The sequence below is a fragment of the Bombina bombina genome, chromosome 6 (genome assembly GCF_027579735.1).
Source record: "Bombina bombina isolate aBomBom1 chromosome 6, aBomBom1.pri, whole genome shotgun sequence".
NCBI classification, from domain to species: Eukaryota; Metazoa; Chordata; class Amphibia; order Anura; family Bombinatoridae; genus Bombina; species Bombina bombina.
Genome location: NC_069504.1, coordinates 558,349,406 through 558,371,027, shown reverse-complemented (window position 1 = coordinate 558,371,027; position 21,622 = coordinate 558,349,406). Strand labels below are relative to the sequence as shown.

The following is a 21,622-nucleotide window of genomic DNA, read 5'->3' as shown; positions in this document are numbered from 1 at the left end:
GAAGACCATTCAGAATCTCTCCTATCTTTTACGATCCTACGGAGGGACGATAAATAGAAAAAGAAGTGCTCTTATTCCAAGTCCCAAGGAGGAATTCCTGGGCACGATAATAGATTCCATTGTCATGGGAATATTTCTAACAAACCAGAGACGTTGCAAGCTAGCTTCAAAATGTTTTGCCCTCTAGATCTCCTTAAGGCCATCTGTGGCTCAATGTATGGAGGTGATTGTTCTCAAGGTGTCCAGCATGGACATCGTTCTCCTTGCCAGGTTCCACCTCAAGCCGTTGCGACTGTGCATACTGAGGTAGTGGAACGGCGATCAATTGGATCTGTCTCAACAGATTTCTCTGGACAACTGGTCAAGAGAATGGCTCTCTTGGTGGCTCTGTCTGGATCGCCTTCTCGAGGGACATCCTTTTTAAGACCCTCCTGGGTGATTGTGACTACGGACCCAAGTCTGTCAGGATGGGGACCTGTTTTGGGCGCCAAGAAGGTGCAGGGCCTGTGGACGCAAGAGGAGAGCTCCCTCTCGTTCAACATTCTAGATATTCAGGCAATATTAAATGCTCTGAAGGCTTAGCCCCTACTGGGCTCGTCCCAATTTATCTGATTTCAATCAGACAATATAACCTTAGTGGCTTACATCAACCATCAGGGGGGAACGAGAAGCTCCCTAGCAATGAGAGAAGTATCTCGGATCACCACTGTTCGCTGACAGCGATCCATATTTCGACAGGTGGGGAACGCTGGAGATAGATCTCATGGCGTCCCGTCTCAATACCAAGCTACCCAGATATGGGTCGAGGTCCAGGGATCCTCAGGCGGAGCTAATAGATGAGTGGTGGCTCGAATCATACAGGAGCAGGCGTCAGTGATACTGATTGCTCCATTGTGTTCGCGAAGGATATGGTTCGCGGATCTAGTTGGAATGTCATCATCTCCTCCTTGGAGGTTACCTTATCACAGGGATCTGCTGGAACAAGGCCCCTTTCTTCATTGAAATCTAGATTCTCTGAGGCTGACTGCGTGGAGATTGAATGCTTAGTCTTAGCTAAGAGAGGGTTTTCTGAGAGTGTTATTGATACTCTCATTCAAGCTCGTAAGCCTCGTCGCATCTATAGTAAGATGTGGAGGACCTACTTATTCTGGTGTGAAGAGCGTGGTTTGTCCTGGCACAAAGTAAAGGTGGCCAGCATTCTTTTCTCCAGGTTGGACTGGATAAAGGCCTCTCAGCTTGTTCCTTGAAGGGACAGATTTCGTCCCTGTCTGCTTTTACCGCACAAGAGGCTCGCTAAGCTCCCGGATGTACAGTCTTTGTTGAGGTTCTGACTAGGATCAGACCGGTGCTTAGATCTAATGCTCCTCCTTAGAGTTTAAATCTTGGTCTTAAAAGTTTTGCAACATGCTCTGATTTGAGCCTATGCATGAGTTTGACATTAAGTTGTTTGTCTTGGAAGGTTCTTTTTCTACTAGCTATTGCTTCTGCACGCAGAGTCCCTGAGATTTCTGCCTTGCAATGCGACCCTTCTTATATGGCGTTCCATGCTGATAAGGCTGTTCTACGGACCAGGTTAGGATTTCTTTCTAAGGTTGTCTCAAATCACAACATCAATCAGGAAATTGTGGTTCCTTTCTTATGTCCTAAATCCTTCTTCATCAAAGGATCGTTTACTGCATAATCTGGATGTGGTTCGTGTCGTGAAGCTCTATATTAAGGCTACAAAGGAATTTAGACAAACTTGTTTTGTTTCTTTCTGTTTATTATCTATTCTGGGAAGCGTAGGGGTCAGAGGGCCTCTTCGACTTTCTTATCTTTTTGGTTGAGGTGTATCATCTGCTTAGCATATGAGTCAGTGGGTCTTAAGCCTCCTCAGAGGATTATGGCTCATTCTTTGAGAGCTATGGCTTCCTCTTGGGCCTTCAAGAATAAGGCCTCTTTGGATCAGATATGTGAGGCAGATACCTGGTCCTTCCTACATACTTTTTCCAAATTTTACAAGTTTGATGTTTTTGCTTCTGCTGAAGAAGCCTTCGGGTGAAAGGTTTTGCAGTTTGTGGTGCCCTCAGATTAAGGGCCGCCTCTTTTTTACCCTCCCATTAGCATTCAGTGTCCACTAGAGCTTGGGTATAATTTCCCACAAGTAAGGAATGCAGCTGTGGACCCTCCCTGTATTAAGAAGGAAAATATAAATTATGCTTACCAGATAATTTTCTTTCCTTCTGTACAGGGAGAGTCCACAGCTCCCACACGTGTTCTCCGATGGGCGGCCCAAATTTTTTTTCTTCTGGCACCTTTTTCACCCTGATATTTTTCCTACTGTTCCTTGTTTCCTCGGCAGAATGACTGGGGGATGAGGGAAGTGGGGGAGGTATTTAAGCCTTTGGTTGGGGTGTCTTTGCCTCCTCCTGCTGGCCAGGTTCAGTATTTCCCACAAGTAAGGAATGCAGTTGTGGACTCTACCTGTACAGAAGGAAAGGAAATTATCTGGTAAGCATAATTTGTTATTCTGGCATTTTTCCAATAAAATTTAATTTCGCTCCCCCCCTGTATCAGTACAGGCTGGTGCTTCAGAAAGTGTGCATATAAAAAGACTGTGCACAGTTTGATAATGGAAGTAAATTGGAGAGCTTTTTTTTTAAAAAAAAAAAGAATATATAAAAAAAAAGTTTTTGCATGCTCTACCAATATACAGTATCACAAGAAATCTCTGTATGTTAAAAAAATAAATAAATAAGTGTATAATTTATATGGGTGCACTTAAAGGGACAGTCAAGTCAAACTTAAGCTTTCATGATTCAAATAGGGCATGCAGTTTTAAACAACTTTCCAATTTACTTTTATTATCAAATTTGCTCTCTTGGTATTCTTTGTTGAAAGCTAAACCTAGAGGTAGGCTCATATGCTAATTGCTAAGCCCTTAAAGGCCATTTCTTGTCTCAGTTCATTTTGACAGTTTTTCCACATATAGAAAACCCTGGTTCATGTGTGTCATATAGATAACATTTTAGCCAATCGGTGTTAACTCCACAGGAGTGAGCAGAATCTATACCTATATATAATCATGTAAATATATAGGTGTAAATATATATTGTACCAATATACCATCAGATGTATGTAGAAATATGTATTAATGACTAAATAGAACATATTCTTCTATGTGAAGAATATTGGAATGTGAAATATTCATATTTTCATGTCGGGTTAAGGCACTTGAGAATATGCAATCAGGTTTGCGCGCGAGTAGGGTGCACCCCCCCCCCCCCCGTCCCCGTCCCCGTCCCCACAAACACACTTTTTTGGCTCCATTGACTTCCATGAAGGACCAGGTAATCGCATGCAATATTCATCAGGTTAGAGTGCAAATAGAAAATCTTTACTTGTAATATGAGTGCTACCCGACGCAGGCTTCTAGTAAGAGTTCACACTTAAGCTCTACTTGTAACCTGTACCTTAGTTTTTCTATAACAGTGTAATATTTTATTGATCTTCAAACTGTTATTAAAAAAAATTGTAACTGTATATGTCACAAAGCGCTTTTAGTCTTACGTATATTTTATTTTCTAGGAAGAAGTTGAGAAGTTTACAGACCTTGAGAAACTCTACCTCTACCTCCAACTGCCTTCTGGTCCTAGCAATGTGGAGAAAAGGTGAATAGTCATTTTAACTTGATATTTCCTTTTTGTTATTAAAAAAAGTTTAAATTGTGTGGGAGACAATAAGATATTCAATTTTCTAAAGCAGGGCTTGACAAACCCAGGCGCCAGGGAGCCACTGGCACCTTAAAATTTGCACCCTGGAGCTCTGGCCCCCAAGACACTAATGGGTGACCCCCACTTCCCCCTGAAAGCTGTCACAAGCTGCACCTAAAATTTAGCATGGAGCAGCTATACTGTGAAGTACAAAAACTAATTTCTTTCATGTAATTAGCAAGAGTCCATGAGCTAGTGACATATGGGATATACATTCCTACCAGGAGGGGCAAAGTTTCCCAAACCTCAAAATGCCTATAAATACACCCCTCACCACACCCACAATTCAGTTTTACAAACTTTGCCTCCGATGGAGGTGGTGAAGTAAGTTTGTGCTAGATTCTACGTTGATATGCGCTCCGCAGCAAGTTGGAGCCCGGTTTTCCTCTCAGCGTGCAGTGAATGTCAGAGGGATGTGAGGAGAGTATTGCCTATTTGAATGCAGTGATCTCCTTCTACGGGGTCTATTTCATAGGTTCTCTGTTATCGGTCGTAGAGATTCATCTCTTACCTCCCTTTTCAGATCGACGATATACTCTTATATATACCATTACCTCTGCTGATTCTCGTTTCAGTACTGGTTTGGCTTTCTACAAACATGTATATGAGTGTCCGGGGGTAAGTAAATCTTATTTTCTGTGACACTCAAAGCTATGGTTGGGCACTTTGTTTATAAAGTTCTAAATATATGTATTCAAACATTTATTTGCCTTGACTCAGAATGTTCAACTTTCCTTATTTTTCAGACAGTCAGTTTCATATTTGGGATAATGCATTTGAATTAATCATTTTTTTCTTACCTTCAAAAATTTGACACTTTTTTCCCTGTGGGCTGTTAGGCTCGCGGGGGCTGAAAATGCTTCATTTTATTGCGTCATTCTTGGCGCGGACTTTTTGGCGCAAAAATTCTTTTCCGTTTCCGGCGTCATACGTGTCGCCGGAAGTTGCGTAATTTTTTTTTACGTTATTTTGCGCCAAAGATGTCGGCGTTCCGGATGTGGCGTCATTTTGGCGCCAAAAGCATTTAGGCGCCAAATAATGTGGGCGTCTGATTTGGCGCTAAAAAATATGGGCGTCGCTTTTATCTCCACATTATTTAAGTCTCATTTCTCCAACATAGGTGTGTCCGGTCCACGGCGTCATCCTTACTTGTGGGATATTCTCCTCCCCAACAGGAAATGGCAAAGAGCCCAGCAAAGCTGGTCACATGATCCCTCCTAGGCTCCGCCTTCCCCAGTCATTCTCTTTGCCGTTGCACAGGCAACATCTCCACGGAGATGGCTTAGAGTTTTTTGGTGTTTAAATGTAGTTTTTATTCTTCAATCAAGAGTTTGTTATTTTAAAATAGTGCTGGTATGTACTATTTACTCTGAAACAGAAAAGAGATGAAGATTTCTGTTTGTAAGAGGAAAATGATTTTAGCAACCGTTACTAAAATCGATGGCTGTTTCCACACAGGACTGTTGAGAGGAATTAACTTCAGTTGGGGGAAACAGTGAGCAGACTTTTGCTGCTTGAGGTATGACACATTTCTAACAAGACTTGGTAATGCTGGAAGCTGTCATTTTCCCTATGGGATCCGGTAAGCCATTTTTATTAAATAAGAATAAAGGGCTTCACAAGGGCTTTAAAGACTGGTAGACATTTTTCTGGGCTAAAACGATTGATTTATAAGCATTTTTAATAGTTTATAGCTTTGAGGAGTTATTTTATTCTTGGGAATTATGTTAAAGAAACGGCAGGCACTGTATTGGACACCTTTTTCACTGGGGGCCTTCTCTAATCATAGGCAGAGCCTCATTTTCGCGCCACTAATGCGCAGTTGTTTTTGGGAAGCAAGGCATGCAGATGCATGTGTGAGGAGCTCAGATACATAGAAAAAGCTTACTGAAGGCGTCATTTGGTATCGTATTCCCCTCTGGGCTTGGTTGGGTCTCAGCAAAGCAGATACCAGGGACTGTATAGGGGTTAAATATAAAAACGGCTCCGGTTCCGTTATTTTAAGAGTTAAAGCTTTCAAATTTGGTGTGCAATACTTTTAAGGCTTTAAGACACTGTGGTGAAATTTTGGTGAATTTTGAACAATTCCTTCATACTTTTTCACATATTCAGTAATAAAGTGTGTTCAGTTTAAAATTTAAAGTGACAGTAACGGTTTTATTTTAAAACGTTTTTTGTACTTTGTTATCAAGTTTATGCCTGTTTAACATGTCTGAACTATCAGATAGACTATGTTCTGTATGTGAGGAAGCCAAGGTTCCTTTTCATTTAAATAGATGTGATGTATGTGACAAACAATTTAGAGAAAATGATGCCCAAGATGATTCCTCAAGTGAGGGGAGTAAGCATGGTACTGCATCATCCCCTCCTTCGTCTACGCCAGTCTTGCCCACACAGGAGGCCCCTAGTACATCTAGTGCGCCAATTCTCCTTACTATGCAACAATTAACGGCTGTAATGGATAATTCTATCAAAAACATTTTAGCCAAAATGCCCACTTATCAGCGAAAGCGCGACTGCTCTGTTTTAGAAAATACTGAAGAGCATGAGGACGCTGATGATAATGGTTCTGACATGCCCCTACACCAGTCTGAGGGGGCCAGGGAGGTTTTGTCTGAGGGAGAAATTTCAGATTCAGGGAAAATTTCTCAACAAGCTGAACCTGATGTGATTACATTCAAATTTAAATTGGAACATCTCCGCGCTCTGCTTAAGGAGGGGTTGTCTACTCTGGATGATTGTGACAATTTGGTCATTCCAGAGAAATTATGTAAGATGGACAAGTTCCTAGAGGTCCCGGGGCCCCCCGAAGCTTTTCCTATACCCAAGCGGGTGGCGGACATTGTAAACAAAGAATGGGAAAGGCCCGGCATACCTTTTGTCCCTCCCCCTATATTTAAGAAATTGTTTCCGATGGTCGACCCCAGAAAGGACTTATGGCAGACAGTCCCCAAGGTCGAGGGGGCGGTTTCTACTCTAAACAAACGCACTACTATCCCTATAGAAGATAGTTGTGCTTTCAAAGATCCTATGGATAAAAAATTAGAGGGTTTGCTTAAAAAGATGTTTGTTCAGCAAGGTTACCTTCTACAACCAATTTCATGCATTGTTCCTGTCACTACAGCAGCGTGTTTCTGGTTCGATGAACTAGAAAAGTCGCTCGATAAAGATAATTCTTATGAGGAGATTATGGACAGAGTTCACGCTCTTAAATTGGCTAACTCTTTTACTTTAGACGCCACTTTGCAATTAGCTAGATTAGCGGCGAAAAATTCAGGGTTTGCTATTGTGGCGCGCAGAGCGCTTTGGCTAAAATCTTGGTCAGCGGATGCGTCTTCCAAGAACAAATTGCTTAACATACCTTTCAAGGGGAAAACGCTGTTTGGCCCTGACTTGAAAGAGATTATTTCAGATATCACTGGGGGTAAGGGCCACGCCCTTCCTCAGGATAGGTCTTTTAAGGCTAAAAATAAACCAAATTTTCGTCCCTTTCGCAGAAACGGACCAGCCTCAAGTTCTACATCCTCTAAGCAAGAGGGTAATACTTCTCAAACCAAGCCAGCCTGGAGGCCAATGCAAGGCTGGAACAAAGGTAAGCAGGCCAAGAAACCTGCCACTGCTACCAAGACAGCATGAGATGTTGGCCCCCGATCCGGGACCGGATCTGGTGGGGGGCAGACTTTCTCTCTTCGCTCAGGCTTGGGCAAGAGATGTTCTGGATCCTTGGGCGCTAGAAATAGTCTCCCAAGGTTATCTTCTGGAATTCAAGGAACTACTCCCAAGGGGGAGGTTCCACAGGTCTCAATTGTCTTCAGACCACATAAAAAGACAGGCATTCTTACATTGTGTAGAAGACCTGTTAAAAATGGGAGTGATTCATCCGGTTCCATTAGGAGAACAAGGGATGGGATTCTACTCCAATCTGTTCATAGTTCCCAAAAAAGAGGGAACATTCAGACCAATCTTAGATCTCAAGATCCTAAACAAATTTCTCAAGGTTCCATCGTTCAAAATGGAAACCATTCGGACAATTCTTCCTACCATCCAGGAAGGTCAATTCATGACCACGGTGGATTTAAAGGATGCGTATCTACATATTCCTATCTACAAGGAACATCATCGGTTCCTAAGGTTCGCCTTTCTGGACAAGCATTACCAGTTTGTGGCACTTCCATTCGGATTAGCCACTGCTCCAAGAATTTTCACAAAGGTACTAGGGTCCCTTCTAGCGGTGCTAAGACCAAGGGGCATTGCAGTAGTACCTTACTTGGACGACATACTGATTCAAGCGTCGTCTCTACCACAAGCAAAGGCTCATACGGACATTGTCCTGGCCTTTCTCAGATCTCATGGGTGGAAAGTGAACGTAGAAAAAAGTTCTCTATCTCCGTCAACAAGAGTTCCCTTCTTGGGAACAATAATAGACTCCTTAGAAATGAGGATTTTTCTGACAGAGGCCAGAAAATCAAAACTTCTAAGCTCTTGTCAAGTACTTCATTCTGTTCTTCTTCCTTCCATAGCGCAGTGCATGGAAGTAATAGGTTTGATGGTCGCGGCAATGGACATAGTTCCTTTTGCGCGAATTCATCTAAGACCATTACAACTGTGCATGCTCAGTCAGTGGAATGGGGATTATACAGACTTGTCTCCGACGATACAAGTAGATCAGAGGACCAGAGATTCACTCCGTTGGTGGCTGACCCTGGACAACCTGTCACAAGGGATGAGCTTCCGCAGACCAGAGTGGGTCATTGTCACGACCGACGCCAGTCTGGTGGGCTGGGGCGCGGTCTGGGAACCCCTGAAAGCTCAGGGTCTTTGGTCTCGGGAAGAATCTCTTCTCCCGATAAATATTCTGGAACTGAGAGCGATATTCAATGCTCTCAAGGCTTGGCCTCAGCTAGCAAAGGCCAAATTCATACGGTTTCAATCAGACAACATGACGACTGTTGCGTATATCAACCATCAGGGGGGAACAAGGAGTTCCCTGGCGATGGAAGAAGTGACCAAAATAATTCAATGGGCGGAGACTCACTCCTGCCACTTGTCTGCAATCCACATCCCAGGAGTGGAAAATTGGGAAGCGGATTTTCTGAGTCGTCAGACATTTCATCCGGGGGAGTGGGAACTCCATCCGGAAATCTTTGCCCAAATAATTCAATTGTGGGGCATTCCAGACATGGATCTGATGGCGTCTCGTCAGAACTTCAAGGTTCCTTGCTACGGGTCCAGATCCAGGGATCCCAAGGCGACTCTAGTGGATGCACTAGTAGCAGCTTGGAGCTTCAACCTAGCTTATGTGTTCCCACCGTTTCCTCTCATTCCCAGGCTGGTAGCCAGGATCAAACAGGAGAGGGTATCGGTGATCTTGATAGCTCCTGCGTGGCCACGCAGGACTTGGTATGCAGATCTGGTGAATATGTCATCGGCTCCACCATGGAAGCTACCTTTGAGACAGGACCTTCTTGTTCAAGGTCCGTTCGAACATCCGAATCTGGCCTCACTCCAACTGACTGCTTGGAGATTGAACGCTTGATTTTATCAAAGCGAGGGTTCTCAGATTCTGTCATTGATACTCTTGTTCAGGCCAGAAAGCCTGTAACTAGAAAAATCTACCATAAAATATGGAAAAAATATATCTGTTGGTGTGAATCTAAAGGATTCCCATGGAACAAGATAAAAATTCCTAAGATTCTATCCTTTCTTCAAGAAGGTTTGGAGAAAGGATTATCTGCAAGTTCTTTGAAGGGACAGATTTCTGCTTTATCTGTTTTACTTCACAAAAAGCTGGCGGCTGTGCCAGATGTTCAAGCTTTTGTTCAGGCTCTGGTTAGAATCAAGCCTGTTTACAAACCTTTGACTCCTCCTTGGAGTCTCAATTTAGTAATTTCAGTTCTTCAGGGGGTTCCGTTTGAACCCCTACATTCCGTTGATATCAAGTTATTATCTTGGAAAGTTTTGTTTTTGGTTGCAATTTCTTCTGCTAGAAGAGTTTCAGAGTTATCTGCTCTGCAGTGTTCTCCTCCTTATCTGGTGTTCCATGCAGATAAGGTGGTTTTGCGTACTAAACCTGGTTTTCTTCCGAAAGTTGTTTCTAACAAAAATATTAACCAGGAGATAGTCGTGCCTTCTTTGTGTCCGAATCCAGTTTCAAAGAAGGAACGTTTGTTGCACAATTTGGATGTAGTTCGTGCTCTAAAATTCTATTTAGAGGCTACAAAGGATTTCAGACAAACATCTTCCTTGTTTGTTGTTTATTCTGGTAAAAGGAGAGGTCAAAAAGCAACTTCTACCTCTCTCTCTTTTTGGCTTAAAAGCATCATCAGATTGGCTTATGAGACTGCCGGACGGCAGCCTCCTGAAAGAATCACAGCTCATTCCACTAGGGCCGTGGCTTCCACATGGGCCTTCAAGAACGAGGCTTCTGTTGATCAGATATGTAAGGCAGCGACTTGGTCTTCACTGCACACTTTTACCAAATTTTACAAATTTGATACTTTTGCTTCTTCTGAGGCTATTTTTGGGAGAAAGGTTTTGCAAGCCGTGGTGCCTTCCATCTAGGTGACCTGATTTGCTCCCTCCCATCATCCGTGTCCTAAAGCTTTGGTATTGGTTCCCACAAGTAAGGATGACGCCGTGGACCGGACACACCTATGTTGGAGAAAACAGAATTTATGTTTACCTGATAAATTACTTTCTCCAACGGTGTGTCCGGTCCACGGCCCGCCCTGGTTTTTTAATCAGGTCTGATGATTTATTTTCTCTAACTACAGTCACCACGGTATCATATGATTTCTCCTATGCAAATATTCCTCCTTTACGTCGGTCGAATGACTGGGGAAGGCGGAGCCTAGGAGGGATCATGTGACCAGCTTTGCTGGGCTCTTTGCCATTTCCTGTTGGGGAGGAGAATATCCCACAAGTAAGGATGACGCCGTGGACCGGACACACCGTTGGAGAAAGTAATTTATCAGGTAAACATAAATTCTGTTTTTTTTTATTGCTTCTGGTTGCTAGAAGCTTGTTCTTGGCATTCTTTCCCATTCCTGAAACTGTCATTTAAGGAATTTGATCAATTTTGCTTTATATGTTGTTTTTTCTATTACATATTGCAAGATGTCCCACGTTGCATCTGAGTCAGAAGATACTACAGGAAAATCGCTGTCTAGTGCTGGATCTACCAAAGCTAAGTGTATCTGCTGTAAATTTTTGGTAGCTATTCCTCCGGCTGTTGTTTGTATTGATTGTCATGACAAACTTGTTAATGCAGATAATATTTCCTTTAGTAAAGTACCATTGCCTGTTGCAGTTCCTTCAACATCTAAGGTGCAGAATGTTCCTGATAACATAAGAGATTTTGTTTCTGAATCCATAAAGAAGGCTATGTCTGTTATTTCTCCTTCTAGTAAACGTAAAAAAATCTTTTAAAACTTCTCTCCCTACAGATGAATTTTTAAATGAACATCATCATTCTGATTCTGATGACTCTTCTGGTTCAGAGGATTCTGTCTCAGAGGTTGATGCTGATAAATCTTCATATTTATTTAAAATGGAATTTATTCGTTCTTTACTTAAAGAAGTACTAATTGCTTTAGAAATAGAGGATTCTGGTCCTCTTGATACTAATTCTAAACGTTTGGATAAGGTATTTAAAGCTCCTGTGGTTATTCCAGAAGTTTTTCCTGTTCCTAATGCTATTTCTGCAGTAATTTCCAAAGAATGGGATAAATTGGGTAATTCATTTACTCCTTCTAAACGTTTTAAGCAATTATATCCTGTGCCGTCTGACAGATTAGAATTTTGGGACAAAATCCCTAAAGTTGATGGGGCTATTTCTACCCTTGCTAAACGTACTACTATTCCTACGTCAGATGGTACTTCGTTTAAGGATCCTTTAGATAGGAAAATTGAATCCTTTCTAAGAAAAGCTTATCTGTGTTCAGGTAATCTTCTTAGACCTGCTATATCTTTGGCTGATGTTGCTGCAGCTTCAACTTTTTGGTTGGAAACTTTAGCGCAACAAGTAACACATCATGATTCTCATGATATTATTATTATTCTTCAGCATGCTAATAATTTTATCTGTGATGCCATTTTTGATATTATCAGAGTTGATGTCAGGTTTATGTCTCTAGCTATTTTAGCTAGAAGAGCTTTATGGCTTAAAACTTGGAATGCTGATATGGCTTCTAAATCAACTTTACTTTCTATTTCTTTCCAGGGTAACAAATTATTTGGTTCTCAGTTGGATTCTATTATTTCAACTGTTACTGGTGGGAAAGGAACTTTTTTACCACAGGATAAAAAATCTAAAGGTAAAAACAGGGCTAATAATCGTTTTCGTTCCTTTCGTTTCAACAAAGAACAAAAGCCTGATCCTTCATCCTCAGGAGCAGTTTCAGTTTGGAAACCATCTCCAGTCTGGAATAAATCCAAGCCAGCTAGAAAGGCAAAGCCTGCTTCTAAGTCCACATGAAGGTGCGGCCCTCATTCCAGCTCAGCTGGTAGGGGGCAGGTTACGTTTTTTCAAGGAAATTTGGATCAATTCTGTTCACAATCCTTGGATTCAGAACATTGTTTCAGAAGGGTACAGAATTGGTTTCAAGATGAGACCTCCTGCAAAGAGATTTTTTCTTTCCCGTGTCCCAGTAAATCCAGTAAAAGCTCAAGCATTTCTGAATTGTGTTTCAGATCTAGAGTTGACTGGAGTAATTATGCCAGTTCCAGTTCCGGAACAGGGGATGGGGTTTTATTCAAATCTCTTCATTGTACCAAAGAAGGAGAATTCCTTCAGACCAGTTCTGGATCTAAAAATATTGAATCGTTATGTAAGGATACCAACGTTCAAGATGGTAACTGTAAGGACTATCTTGCCTTTTGTTCAGCAAGGGAATTATATGTCCACAATAGATTTACAGGATGCATATCTGCATATTCCGATTCATCCAGATTATTATCAGTTCCTGAGATTCTCTTTTCTGGACAAGCATTACCAGTTTGTGGCTCTGCCGTTTGGCCTAGCTACAGCTCCAAGAATTTTTACAAAGGTTCTCGGTGCCCTTCTGTCTGTAATTAGAGAACAGGGTATTGTGGTATTTCCTTATTTGGACGATATCTTGGTACTTGCTCAGTCTTTACATTTAGCAGAATCTCATACGAATCGACTTGTGTTGTTTCTTCAAAATCATGGTTGGAGGATCAATTTACCAAAAAGTTCATTGATTCCTCAGACAAGGGTAACCTTTCTGGGTTTCCAGATGGATTCAGTGTCCATGACTCTGTCTTTAACAGACAAGAGACGTCTAAAATTAATTACAGCTTGTCGAAACCTTCAGTCACAATCATTCCCTTCGGTAGCCTTATGCATGGAAATTCTAGGTCTTATGACTGCTGCATCGGACGCGATCCCCTTTGCTCGTTTTCACATGCGACCTCTTCAGCTCTGTATGTTGAATCAATGGTGCAAGGATTACACAAAGATATCTCAATTAATATTTTTAAAACCGATTGTTCGACACTCTCTAACGTGGTGGACAGATCACCATCGTTTAATTCAGGGGGCTTCTTTTGTGCTTCCGACCTGGACTGTAATTTCAACAGATGCAAGTCTCACAGGTTGGGGAGCTGTGTGAGGATCTCTGACGGCACAAGGAGTTTGGGAATCTCAGGAGGTGAGATTACCGATCAATATTTTGGAACTCCGTGCAATTTTCAGAGCTCTTCAGTTTTGGCCTCTTCTGAAGAGAGAATCGTTCATTTGTTTTCAGACAGACAATGTCACAACTGTGGCATATATCAATCATCAAGGAGGGACTCACAGTCCTCTAGCTATGAAAGAAGTATCTCGAATTCTGGTTTGGGCGGAATCCAGCTCCTGTCTACTCTCTGCGGTTCATATCCCAGGTATAGACAATTGGGAAGCGGATTATCTCAGTCGCCAAACGTTGCATCCGGGCGAATGGTCTCTTCACCCAGAGGTATTTCTTCAGATTGTTCAAATGTGGGAACTTCCAGAAATAGATCTGATGGCGTCTCATCTAAACAAGAAACTTCCCATTTATCTGTCCAGATCCCGGGATCCTCAGGCGGAGGCAGTGGATGCATTATCACTTCCTTGGAAGTATCATCCTGCCTATATCTTTCCGCCTCTAGTTCTTCTTCCAAGAGTAATCTCCAAGATTCTGAAGGAATGCTCGTTTGTTCTGCTGGTAGCTCCAGCATGGCCTCACAGGTTTTGGTATGCGGATCTTGTCCGGATGGCCTCTTGCCAACTGTGGACTCTTCCGTTAAGACCAGACCTTCTGTCTCAAGGTCCTTTTTTCCATCAGGATCTGAAATCCTTAAATTTAAAGGTATGGAGATTGAACGCTTGATTCTTGGTCACAGAGGTTTCTCTGACTCTGTGGTTAATACTATGTTACAGGCTCGTAAATCTGTATCTAGAGAGATATATTATAGAGTCTGGAAGACTTATATTTCTTGGTGTCTTTCTCATCATTTTTCTTGGCATTCTTTTAGAATACCGAGAGTTTTACAGTTTCTTCAGGATGGTTTAGATAAGGGTTTGTCTGCAAGTTCCTTGAAAGGACAAATCTCCGCTCTTTCTGTTCTTTTTCACAGAAAGATTGCTATTCTTCCTGATATTCATTGTTTTGTACAAGCTTTGGTTCGTATAAAGCCTGTCATTAAGTCAATTTCTCCTCCTTGGAGTTTGAATTTGGTTCTGGGGGCGCTTCAAGCTCCTCCATTTGAACCTATGCATTCATTGGACATTAAATTACTTTCTTGGAAAGTTTTGTTCCTTTTTTCCATCTCTTCTGCCAGAAGAGTTTCTGAATTATCTGCTCTTTCTTGTGAGTCTCCTTTTCTGATTTTTCATCAGGATAAGGCGGTGTTGCGAACTTCTTTTGAATTTTTACCTAAAGTTGTGAATTCCAACAACATTAGTAGAGAAATTGTGGTTCCTTCATTATGTCCTAATCCTAAGAATTCTAAGGAGAAATCGTTGCATTCTTTGGATGTTGTTAGAGCTTTGAAATATTATGTTAAAGCTACTAAATCTTTCCGAAAGACTTCTAGTCTATTTGTTATCTTTTCCGGTTCTAGAAAAGGCCAGAAAGCTTCTGCCATTTCTTTGGCATCTTGGTTGAAATCTTTAATTCATCTTGCCTATGTTGAGTCGGGTAAAACTCTGCCTCAGAAAATTACAGCTCATTCTACTAGGTCAGTTTCTACTTCCTGGGCATTTAGGAATGAAGCTTCGGTTGATCAGATTTGCAAAGCAGCAACTTGGTCCTCTTTGCATACTTTTACTAAATTCTACCATTTTGATGTATTTTCTTCTTCTGAAGCAGTTTTTGGTAGAAAAGTTCTTCAGGCAGCGGTTTCAGTTTGAATCTTCTGCTTATGTTTTTCATTAAACTTTATTTTGGGTGTGGATTATTTTCAGCAGGAATTGGCTGTCTTTATTTTGTCCCTCCCTCTCTAGTGACTCTTGTGTGGAAAGATCCACATCTTGGGTAGTCATTATCCCATACGTCACTAGCTCATGGACTCTTGCTAATTACATGAAAGAAAACATAATTTATGTAAGAACTTACCTGATAAATTCATTTCTTTCATATTAGCAAGAGTCCATGAGGCCCGCCCTTTTTTTGTGGTGGTTATGATTTTGTATAAAGCACAATTATTCCAATTCCTTATTTTATATGCTTTCGCACTTTTTTATCACCCCACTTCTTGGCTATTCGTTAAACTGAATTGTGGGTGTGGTGAGGGGTGTATTTATAGGCATTTTGAGGTTTGGGAAACTTTGCCCCTCCTGGTAGGAATGTATATCCCATACGTCACTAGCTCATGGACTCTTGCTAATATGAAAGAAATGAATTTATCAGGTAAGTTCTTACATAAATTATGTTTTTATTTGGTTATTATGTAATATGTATGTGTGGGGGACAGTGTTCTTCACAGAATTTTTTTAGCCAAGTGGAGTTGTTAAGTAGCCAGTTGGGTGTGTACATACACATACATACATCTCATTGGGATGGACAACAGTTTCTGGCTTCTAAATTTATGGGCTAGCTCCTAGATTTTAAACAAATTCATTGAGCCCTATCCTAGACATTGTAAGTATTTTTGCCTGATCAGAACATAGAGGCTACCCCTTTCAGGCTTAAAGGGACAGTAAAGTGAAAATTTTACTTTCATGATTCAGATAGAGCATGCAATTTTAAACAACTTTCCAATTTATTTCTGTTATTAAATTTGCTTAATTCTCGTGGTATATTTTATTGAAGAGTAAAACTAGGTAGGCTCATAAGTGCTCAGGTGTGGAGGAACTCAGCATTGCACACAAGTGCTATTTTGCCCTTTCGTGCAATTCCGCCCCCTGCCAGCGCACAGACAATCACGCGCGAGCAGTAGCTGTCAATCTCCCTGGTCGGACAAGACGGGGAGATTGAATTTCGCCACCTTAGAGGTGGCGAAGAGGTTAGGAAAGCAGCGGACTGATGACCGCTGCTTGTTAAATACGGCGTCCAGGTTCTTTTGTGAGAACCTGCAGCTGTAGGGGCTCAAAGGCTGGCGAAAGTCTTTGATAAATCGCCCCTTTATTCGTCAATAAAAGATACCATGTGAACAAAGCAAATTTGGTAACCAAAGTAAATTGGAAAGTTGTTTAAAATTGTATCCTTTATCTGAATAATCAAAGTTTAATTTTGACTTTACTCTTCCTTAAAGCTTGAACATCTTAATTCTTGCTAATGGCGGTTTCATGTATGTTAAATGTCCAGGACTCTAAATCATATGAGTAAAACACCTTTCAATAATCTGGTATTGATTTGCTAACTCGTCAAAGTATTTTCCGGTTTCTGAGGCTATTGTTTAAATACATTTAGACAGTTCACATAGCTTGGCCTCCTCTTTTATTTATTATGCTAAGGTTAATTGGATGTTTTTTTTTGTTTTTCTTTGCCTGCTTTTATGTAAAGTTTTGGGAAACTATTCAATGGAGGATGGTACTTTTTTAGTTTCAGCCAAACGCACTACTATTCTTTAGCGGAGTGTTTCTCAACCTTTTTGTAGCAAGTACCTCGTAGGTATACATTTGATTTCTATGTACCCCGACTGTAGCACAAATATTATTGATCTTTTGCACAAGCAAAAATGGAAATCATGTTTATCACTTGATTTCATAAGCTTGTGAAGTAAATATATAGGAATCAGATATTTGTTTTATTTTTTCCAAAATGTAACCCTTTTGTGTCGGTACAATTGTGTTAACATTGGAACAAAGTTCAGATGTAAACACTTTTGGTAAAAATGAAATCACAAGATCATCGATGCGATCACATGATTTCAAGGCAGAGATTGGATTATGGCGGCGTGCCTAGCAGTCGAAAGGGGAAACTGCAGGAACGCCAAATAAGATAGGACGTTTTCATGCCATCCTAACGGCGTCACAGTAATACACTTTTCTTCTTAAATTGAAAGAGTCCACAGCTGCATTCATTACTTTTGAGAAATAAGAACCTGGCCACCAGGAGGAGAAAAAGATACCTCAGTCATTCTTTACCTTTCGTCCCAGGAGGTTGGCAGAGAAGTGTCAGAATTGAATTTGTCTCTTATGGACATGGGACAGGAGTTTTAAGTAATCCTGTCAATCTCTCTGTGAGGGCTTGGATGAAAGTTAGAGTCTGGAGATGCAGGAATACTCTTTCTGCGAAACCATCCTGACTCATGTTAACAGCTCCTCAAGCATTCAGCGTTGTCGAACTTCACTCCGACGCCTGCTTTCTTCTCTCAAGTCCATGGCAGAGGCAATGCTACTATCCGTCACACTTGAATGGCCGTGTTACTGTTTCACGGCGTGGATTCCAGTAAGATCGTTTCATTTTTTTTTTCTTCGTGAATGTACGGTACTAATGTTTTCCCGTATGGCTACCACCTTGCGGAACTAACTTAACATAAGGGTCTCAGTGAGTCTCCTTTAGTATCTTGGAATCAAGGGTTAATATCTCCTGAGGGGGGGTTATTGAACAGTGTTTTTTTCGTGGCCGGACACTTGGCCGAAACACAAGTGGCTGTCACATAACAGTCCGGCCACGAGATAGATAGATTTGATAGATAGATACATAGATTAGATAGATCAATAGATGCAATAGATACATTTGATAGATACGATAGATAGATAGATAGATAGATTTGATAGATAAATAGATAGATTTGATAGATAGTTTCCCAGACAGAGAATTACAAAACGTGCGGCCTAGGACCCATGGTAAGGTTCCCAGAGGCAGTTGCGGCGCCCGAGGCTGTGATTAGAACAGAGCACTCTGGAACGTATCTGCCCTCGGCCGAAATCGGAACATTCTTTAGCTTTCTGTCTGTCGGCCAAATGTCTGTCGGCCAAATGTCTGTCGGCCAAATGTCTGTCGGCCAAATGTCCGTCGGCCAAATGTCCGTCGGCCAAATGTCCATCGGCCAAATGTCCGTCGGCCAAATGTCCGTCGGCCAAATGTCCGTCGGCCAAATGTCCGTCGGCCAAATGTCTTTCTGCATTTTGTCAGAGCACCGTTTTTTTTTAATCATTTTGGTTATGTGATTCAATCTGCTTATGTGTAGTGTTAAATGGGCTCATGGCTTGGAACTTAAAGGTCTTTGGAAGTGACGCGGCCTTATGGTTGGGCGCACTTTTTTGGACTATACGGTTTACCTTCTGACCGGGCGTGATTACATTCCACCCTCCATTTCCGCATTCCTGACCGTGTGGCGACAGAGAAATTCTAGTTCGCAGGGGTCTGGTTCATAGGAGGTGGTGAGTGCCCCAGCCATTGGGGGTGTCAGGTGCCGTTTTGTCTTAAAATAGTGCCGTTGTTTTGTCTTAAAATAGTCGATATTGCCATATTCTTTTTCCAGTTATGGAGGATTCTGATGCTGAGACTGTTCAAATTTCAGATTCATTTATGGAGGATTCTGATAGTGAGACTGTTCTAATTTCAGATTCTTCCTCCGGGGAAGAATCCGGATTCGCCTTGTTGACACATGTCAATCAGTTATGTTCGATGTGCCGTATTAGAGCGCCTGGTTCCTTGGACCAATCAAGGGTCAGCTGAGCCATCCGCCTCTGGGGGTCCTGTCCTCCAAGAGGCGAGTTCCCTACCTCTCCATACTTGCGGGTAACCCAACTTATGATTATTCCTCCACGCAGGACGGCTTGTTCCCCCCGGAGGTTGCAGCGCGTTTTCGCTTCCACATATTCTTGGCGATTATTCGTCGGCAGAGTCCAGACGTTTATGCGCGATTGTGCTCGTGCCCTATTATCCCATGCTTACCACCTTGGGGAGGGCCTGTACAGTTCCCTGCGGGTGTAACTGTTCCGGAGTGTTGTGCCTTTCGTTACAGAGTTGCGTCTTACTCAGACATGTTTTTCAGTTATTAAATGATCCTATCCTTTTCGGATACGGGAATTTTCAGTCTGCTTCGAATAGTGCACCTCATTAGACATGTGGGGATGATGTAATATCTTGACTGTTCTTTTTGAGATCCTTTCCAGTTTTTTGCAAGATTAGGGCTCTGTTTGGCTGGTCCTGTGGTAGGCCTGTTTTCTTATTGTGCGTTAACCTACGGGTTGCCTTATATTTTCTTTTTATCCAATTAGGATGTCTTTGAATTTGCTTATTATTTTCCTTCGGGAATCTTAAACTGTGATTGATACTCTGTTACTTCTGCGGAAGTGTTTTGGGGACATGTTAGTCCTATGTTTGTCTGTTTTCTCTTCCTTCCCTCTGAGGGAGGAATTATGCAGCTTGATGGTTAGGATCCCGGGTGGAGGCAGGTCCTGTTGGGTTCGGTTCTGTCTCATGTCTGTTCAGACACGTGGCGTCGTTCTGATTGGCTAGTCCGGTCGAGTGCTCATGTTATCATTTGTTTTTACATTCAACTAAGCATTCTAGAGGACCTGTTGGTCTACAAGGCAGAATGGATTGTCTCAGTCCTTTATTGCCTTTAATTTGGATGACTGGGTCAGTGGAGTTTTCGCTGCGTCATTCTCTTTTGCGTCTGGTATTGTCGGACCCTAGAGTTCCTACCCCACGTGGTGGGGAGTTGGAGGGCTTAGCGCCTTCTTACCGCCGAGTGAGTGGTTTAGCCTTTTTCCTTGAGCCTCGGGGATTGTTCTTTGGACTTTATCCTCAGCAGCTAGTAGTTTGAAGGATAGTTCGGCTGCCTTGCAGCGGTTGGGTTGCAGAATGTAGCCAGCTGCAGCTATTGCATATTGACTGTGTACTGTCTAGCTGCGTTTCTGAGACATTTGATCTTCCTTTGTGGTCTCCATGGTAGGGTCTCCTTTTAGGGACCTGGGAGATGTTTGTTCCCTGTTAGGGACACTGGGCGTGGTCTCATTAGGTTTGCTTGAGGTTTCTCCCGGATCTGGGGTTGGTTTGCACCCCTTTTCTCCCTGTGATCATCTGTTTATACGGAGGTGATGTGGAGACCAGCCTTTTCTCTAGTGGTTTTGACCTCAAAGGTATCCCCTTGCCTTATTGTCCTGAGGCTGTTAGTGAGTCAAGAAGCTTTAGCGTCGTCGGACGACTTTTACCGCCTTGGCTCCTTTGGAGAGTGGGACTTCGGCAAGAGGTGGTCTCTTCCTTAGGTCGGGACTGGCGAGTTTTTCTCGTTATCTAAGATGCTCTGGATTTTTCACTAGTATCCCCTGTGGTCTGGGTTGTTATTCAGACGGGGTGTTAATTTTGCGGGTATTGTTTGTCTAACAATTGGGGGTTCGGACCTGTTCTCCCTGGGGCTTCCGGTTGCTGAGTTTCATTCAGCACTTTCCCTTGTGGATTCATTTATTGTTTGTTACTGGATCTATAGGCTCCAGTGTTGTTTCGGGGTTTCCCAGTTCCTGGAAACTTGGGTTATGTCCTTTTACTCGGATTACTTGACCTGGTCTTGGTTTGCCAGGTTTTCTGAGTGCCGTTGCTCATTTGGCTTGTTTGCACCTTAGGTGGTTTCCTTGGTCAACTTGCTGTAGTTTCCATTGAATTTACTGCTCTGTAGGTGAATGGACTTGAAGTGTCACTGCTGCTACTATTGCACATTGGTTGCATGTTAGCAGGCTAGTTTTTAGGGGAATCACTTTCTCAGGGCTTCTGAGTTGGGGATTGATCTCTCCTTTAACCTGTGGCTTTGTGACTGATGGAAGGTGCTGCCTTTTAGCCCTTTTTCCCTTCTTGGGTGAGAGCTTAGTCTCCTTTTTATGGAGATGTGGTCCCTTTCTTAAGGCTTCTCCTAGATTAGGAGATTGGACCTGTGAGCTTCCCTATCTGCGAGGGATATTTTCTCTGGGTTGTTACATTCCATTTGAAACGTGTCAAGCCTATGTTGGATCTTTTTGCTAGATCCTTTGGTTCTACGGTCCCGTTGTCTGTTCTAAGGAATCAGGTTGCACCTGCTCTCTGTTGGATTGGCTTTCTTCTGCTGGTTTTGGGGTACTTCTGTTCCCCTGTTTAAGACCTGACATTGCTGGGGCTGGCCCGGCTGGGAGTGGGTTCTGAGAGATGTTGTCATCTTCAGCATATAGGTGGGCATAGTAGCTAGCTAGCTGGTCTAGGATTGCTCCACCTCGGGTTCTGGGTGTTACTTCTCTTTCTTGGGGGACCTCGTGGAGGTTATGATTCCCCTTTTCTCTTGTTAAGTGTAGTCAGTCCACGGGTCATCCATTACTTATGGGATTATATCTCTCCCCAACAGGAAGTTGCAAGAGGATCACCCAAGCAGAGCTGCTATATAGCTCCTCCCCTCACATGTCATATCCAGTCATTCTCTTGCAAGTCTCAACAAAGGAGGTTGTGAGAGGAGACAGGAGTTTT

At 42.4% G+C, this 21,622-nt stretch overlaps 1 protein-coding gene across 1 annotated transcript in view; it reads left to right on the top strand.

Annotated features, from left to right (window-relative positions):
- RFX7 (regulatory factor X7) overlaps window positions 1-21,622 on the top strand; it is a 592,746-nt gene that overhangs the window by 250,004 nt on the left and 321,120 nt on the right. The window contains exon 4 of the mRNA XM_053717507.1: window positions 3,568-3,650. Coding sequence (XP_053573482.1) covers window positions 3,568-3,650 — 83 coding nt within the window. The remainder of the gene's footprint in view (window positions 1-3,567; window positions 3,651-21,622) is intronic.